Here is a 5,588-nt window from a genome sequence, read left to right on the forward strand (position 1 = left end):
GGACACTCCGGGCATGCTGCCGGAAATCACGTCCTCTGACTTCCGCCTTGGAGCATCTGAGAAACTGGAGCGGTTGGTGTGAGGTGCCCACTTCCATTTGGCGGAGGGTGCCAAGATCCGTCTGTGCTAGAGTCGAGGTGAGACTCTCAGGGGTGTGAGGGACTCAGAATCATCCAGCTGTGCCCCTGCTGCCACCGCATAGTGCGGTTTGTGACGTCCTCTCACTTCCGCCTTGGAGGTCTAAGAAAATGGAGGGCCTTGGTGTGAGGTGCACACTTCGAGTCAGCGGAGGGGACCCAGATCGGTCTGTGTTAGAGACGAAGTGAGATAATGAGGCTGGACTGAGGGTCTGGAATCTTCCAGCTGTGCCCCTGTTGTCAGCCGAGAGCCACTTGGGGACATACTTGTCAGGCTGAGCCACCCCTCCCCCATGCCACTTCAGGCGACTCTGGAAGTCAGAGCTTTTTTGTGATATGGGTGACTGGGTTTGAATAAGGACAGGACCAGGCCCTGTCAGGCGCGAATGTCGGGACCCTGTGAAAGAACTGAGGAGACCCACAGAGTCCATCTCAACCCCCGCTGTCAGCTTCGTAAGCCCCAGGAATGGCGCCCTAAATGACTTCCGCTGACTTCTGCCTTTGAGATGGGGAAGAGGCGTGGGCCTTGACTGGAGGATAGGGGGCCGAGACTCTTCCAAGCAGACAGGTGAGAACACAGAGAGAAGAGGCAGGGGGCATCAGAATCCAGAACAAGGGAACGCCACAGAAGCCTGAGCCTGTTGTCAGCCCTGGGAGGCCTTGGGCATGTGTCTTGACTTCCACATCCACGAGTGGGAGAGAGCAGGGGCCTGGTATTAGGAGCATAAGCTCAGAAAAGCAGAGGGATGGCCCAGGATCTACCTGGAGTCAAGGTAAGGATTCAGGGGACCCAGGAGCCCAGGTAAAATGGGGCCCAACCCCACCCTGGGAGAACGTGGGCAGGGTTGCCAGAAGTGTTGCGTCCTTGCTTCTCCTTTTGGGGAGTCAGGGAGGTGAACACCTTTGCCTAAGGGACAACTGGGGATACCGCCAACCCAGAACAGCAGAGGCCTCCCAGGAACCCACTCTGTCACCACTGTCAGCCCTAGAAGCTCCAGGCAGGGTGACCAGATATGATGCTCCTTCGCTGCTGTCTCGGGGACTCTGAGGGTGGTGAGGATTTTGGTCTGAGGGTTGCAGCCTCAGGTCGGCATAGGAAAGAGTCCCAGGCCCTGCCAAACATCCAGGTGAGGACACAGAGGGAGGAATGTACAGACCTCCCACCACAGATAGCGAGGACCCAACAACTCCCCACCCTTGTTGTTGGCCCTGGGCCAGGGCTGTCTGGATGTGGCGGCCTCTGACTTCAGCCTGGGGAGGGTGTCAGGGAGGAAATGACTTTGTTCTGAGGGAAGTAGCCTTACATCAGCTGAGGGACAAGTGCCAAGTTTTTCAGAAGTCGAGGTAAGTACCCCTCGCGAAGACTAAATATACCTACCCATCTCAGAAAAGACACCACAGAGTCCAGCTTCCCTGTTCTCAACCCCTAGGGGATCCAGGTAAGGGTATCCGGGTATGACATGCTGTCGATTCCACCATGGTGGGGAAAGGGGGTCCTCAAGCACGTGAGAGCTTGGCCTGAGCTAAGGGAGGTGATGCCAGCTCAGCAGAGGGTTGGTCTAGACCCTGTCAGGATTACAGGTGAATACTCTGAGGGTGGACTGAGGGAAGCCCCAACTCAAAACAGTCTGGACCCAGGCCTTGCTGTCTGCCCTGGGACATCCTGGGCAAAAGTGCCCAGATACGATGCACCCTCACTTTTATCTTGGGCCTCTCAGGGAGGTGAAGGTCTTGGTCTGAGGGGCAACTTCAGGTCAGCAGAGAGAGCCACATCTGGTCACAGAAGGAGTCATCTGAGGCTTAGCCAGGAGTCAAGGTGATAGATCTAGTTGAAGGTACCCCCTAACTCCTAAAAGAAAGGACCCCACAGAATGAAGTGGTCCCTTGTTCTCAACTCTCGGAGACCCCAGGCAGGGGTGACACCCCCAGGATATGACACCTTGTCACTTCTGGCTTGGGGTTTTCAGGGAGCTGAGGGCCTTGGTTTTAGGGGTGAGATTGGATCAGAAGGGAGAGAGACATCTGATCAGCTCAGGGAGGAATCCCAGAATCTGTCAAGGGAAGAGATTTTGGTGAGGACTGAAGGTATCCCCAGCCCAGAACATAAAGAAGGCCACACAGATATCCACTGTGGTCCTGATGTCACCCAGGAGACTGTGGGGAGGCCTTCAGACTGAGCCTCACTTCTGGCTCAGGAGTCTCAGAGGGCAGAGGACCTTGATCTGAGAGGGCCATGCTCAGATCGACAGATTTGTCCCAGGCCCTACCAGGAGTCAAGGTGAGGGCTGAGGGGACCACCCAGAACAGAACACACAGGACCCCAGCCCCTCCCTCTTCCTTCTGTCAGCCATGGGAAGACCCAGGGAACAGCGGGTGGTTGGGCTCTAACTTCCTTTTCCGGTGTCTCATGGAGATAGGGCCTTGGTGTAAGGAAGGTGGCCTCAGGTCAACAGAGGAAGAGTCCCAAGACCTGCCAGACATAAAGGTGATATCACGCAGACCGCTCACACATGGATCCCACTAAATTTGGGCACCTCCTGCGGTCCTCCCTGGGATGCCCTGGGCATGTGTGGCCAGATGTGGGCCCCTCTCTGGCTTTTGTTCCATATCAGGGGTGTGAGTTCTTGTTCTGAGAGTTTCTCAGGCCAGCAGAAGGGTTGTGTCCAGGTTCTGACGACGTAAAGGTGAGGGCTCTGAGTGAGTATGAAGGGGACCATTCATTCACCACAGAACAGTGGGGACCTCACAGAGTCCGGCCCACCCCTCCTGTCGGCACTGGGAGTCCAAGGTGTCCTTGCAGTCTGCAGCTTGAGGACTTCCTCTGTTCCTCTTACATGACCTCCAGGAACTGAGAGGTGAGACCTTGGTCTGAGGCAGTGTCCTCAGGTCACAGCAGAGGAGGCCCAGAAGAGCCAGGGGTCAAGGTGAGGTGCACGCCCTGAATGAGTTACAAGAGCCCCACCGGCCCCAGAACAGAGGGGACCCCACAGTTCCCGGCCCCACCCACAATACTGTCAGTGCTGGACCCTCATTCTCTGCCTGCTGCACCCTGCCGAGCCGTCTCATTCCCCCTTCATGTCCACAGGAGACAGGCCGAACAGGAGGACAGGAGCCCTGTGAGGCCCTAGAGCACCAGCTAAAGAGAAGACCTGTAAGTAGGCCTTTGTCAGAGCCCCCTAGGGTGTGGTTCTAGGCTGAGGCCACTCAACCGCTCTCTCCCTCCTCCAGGCCTGTGCATCCCCATCCCCGTCACCCAACTCCAGCCCACACTCCTGTTTTCTGACCCCAGGGAAAGTCGCGATGCCTTATTGTGACAAGAGTCAGCTCTGCGAGCTTGAGGAAGACCTTCGGGCCCAAAGAGAGGCACCAGCCCTGGTGGGTGCGCAGGTTCCTGGTGATGAGGAAGACATGGAGGTGTTCTTCTTCACCCCCTCTTCTTCTTCCTCCAACTCCTCTGCCTCCACCTCTCCTCTGATCCCAGGCACCCCGGAGGACGTACCTACTGCTGGAACACCAAGTCCTCCCCAGAGTCCTCAGGGTGGCTGCTCATCCCCCACGGCCACTGTTTCCCCTCCATGGAGCCAGGCAAGCGAGAGCCCCAGCATCCAAGAAGAGGAGGGCCCGAGCAGCTCACAGGATGTGGGATTCCCTGAGTACTTGCTCCAGGGTGCACCACAGGAGATGATGTATGATTTGCTTAATCTCCTGCTCCTCAAGTATCGAAAGAAGGAGCCGATCACAAAGGAAGAAATGCTGAATGGAATCCTCAAAAATTACGAGGACCAATTCCCTGCCATCTTCAGCAAAGTCTCTAAGTACATGGAGATTGTCTATGGCATTGCAGTGAAGGAAGTGGACCCTGCCAGCCACTCCTACATCCTCAGCACCTCCCTGGGCCTCACCTACGATGGGATGCAGAGCGATGACCAGAGCGTGCCCAAGACCGGCCTCCTGATTATCACCCTGGGCTTGGTCTTCATGGAGGGCGACTGCACCTCTGAGAAGAGCATGTGGTATGTGCTGGGTGTGCTGGGGTTGTGTCCTGGGAGGGAGCACCCCATCTATGGAGAGCCCAGGAAGCTCATCACCGAAGACTGGGTGCAGGAAAACTACCTGGAGTACCGGCAGGTGCCCAACAGTGATCCTGTGTGCTATCGGTTCCTGTGGGGCCCACGTGCCCACGCTGAAACCAGCAAGATGGAAGTTCTGGAGCATTTGGCCCAGTTCAATATTACTTTCCCCAGTTTATTCCCACACTTGTATCAGATGGCTTTGAGAGATGAGGAAGAAAGCGCCCAGGCCGGAATTGCCACCACAAATGGCACTTCTGCCACGGCCAGTACCAGTTCTAGTGGCACACCTTGAAGCTTCTCTAACCCCAGATGAAGTCTAAGGTAGATTCTCCACTGTGTTTGAAAATAGGAGTCACTGTTTTAAGTAGAAAGATAGTGTGGGGCTAGGGAAATAGAGTGAATAACAAACATCTTTGGTTTTCTGTACTATAAGGGTAACTTGGAGCTTTCTGTTTTCAGTTTGGAATTTTTCAAATGTTATTCCTTTAAATGGAAGGTTTATATAGCTTAAGAAACTAAGTTTATGAATGACATTGATCACACATTTATTACTCTTTATGCAGTTTAGTAGTAAAAGTTTTGCTATTTCATAAAACAAATTGAAATCTTATTTTGTGGTCTATAACGAGAGCATAGCATCGGAATAGGAATTTACTTGGAAATATGAAAAAACTTAACAAAATAAGATGAGGTCAAGAAATAGAGAAAAAAGTAAGAAATCAGTAATTTTTAGCTTCCTTTTCCCTTTAACTCTGTTTTTTTGTGAAATTAAAATATATATGTATACCTGGATTTGCTTGTGTTCTTCCATGATGTAGGAGAAATTACATCTCCATAAATGAAACCACTGCTCACAACTTGTTTATTCTACAAACATTCATTGAGCATCGCTCTCTGGAAGGCCCTGTGTTAGTCGTGGAGATATTAGGATAAGCCCAACCCATAGGGTGGTTGAGCCTAGGAGCAGCGGCCATATCGGGAAGGTGGTGAGATGTCCTCTAAATCCTACAGAACAAGTAGAAAAGGGTTAGGCAGAAGGTGGGGCTCCAGGGCCGAGCCCGTGGCGCACTTGGTAGAGTGCTGCGCTGGGAGCGCGGCAACGCTCCCGTCGCGGGTTCGGATCCTACATAGGACTGACCAGTGCACTCACTGGCTGAGTGCCGGTCACGAAAAAACGACAAAAAAAAAAAAAAAAAAAAAGAAGGTGGGGCTCCAGATGAGAGCAGTCGACTGTAAATGTCCTGAGCCAAGCCAGCCTGTGGCTTTGGAAGCTGCACTTCCCTCTGTGGGAGTTGCCTGCACTGAAGCTGGGTGGTGGCAGGGGCCAGGCTCTCAGACCCTGTGTCTTAGGGCTGCGAGCAGAGCCTGGATTGGAAAT

At 53.7% G+C, this 5,588-nt stretch overlaps 1 protein-coding gene across 1 annotated transcript; it reads left to right on the top strand.

Annotated features, from left to right (window-relative positions):
• The first annotated feature begins 3,437 nt into the window (after window positions 1-3,437).
• Window positions 3,438-4,502, top strand: LOC134368370 (melanoma-associated antigen 8-like). Its single transcript, XM_063084887.1, has one exon. The coding sequence runs from the start codon at window positions 3,438-3,440 to the stop codon at window positions 4,500-4,502; it is 1,065 nt and encodes a 354-aa protein (XP_062940957.1).
• Window positions 4,503-5,588: the final 1,086 nt, after the last annotated feature.

The sequence above is a fragment of the Cynocephalus volans genome, chromosome X (assembly GCF_027409185.1).
Source record: "Cynocephalus volans isolate mCynVol1 chromosome X, mCynVol1.pri, whole genome shotgun sequence".
NCBI lineage: Eukaryota > Metazoa > Chordata > Mammalia > Dermoptera > Cynocephalidae > Cynocephalus > Cynocephalus volans.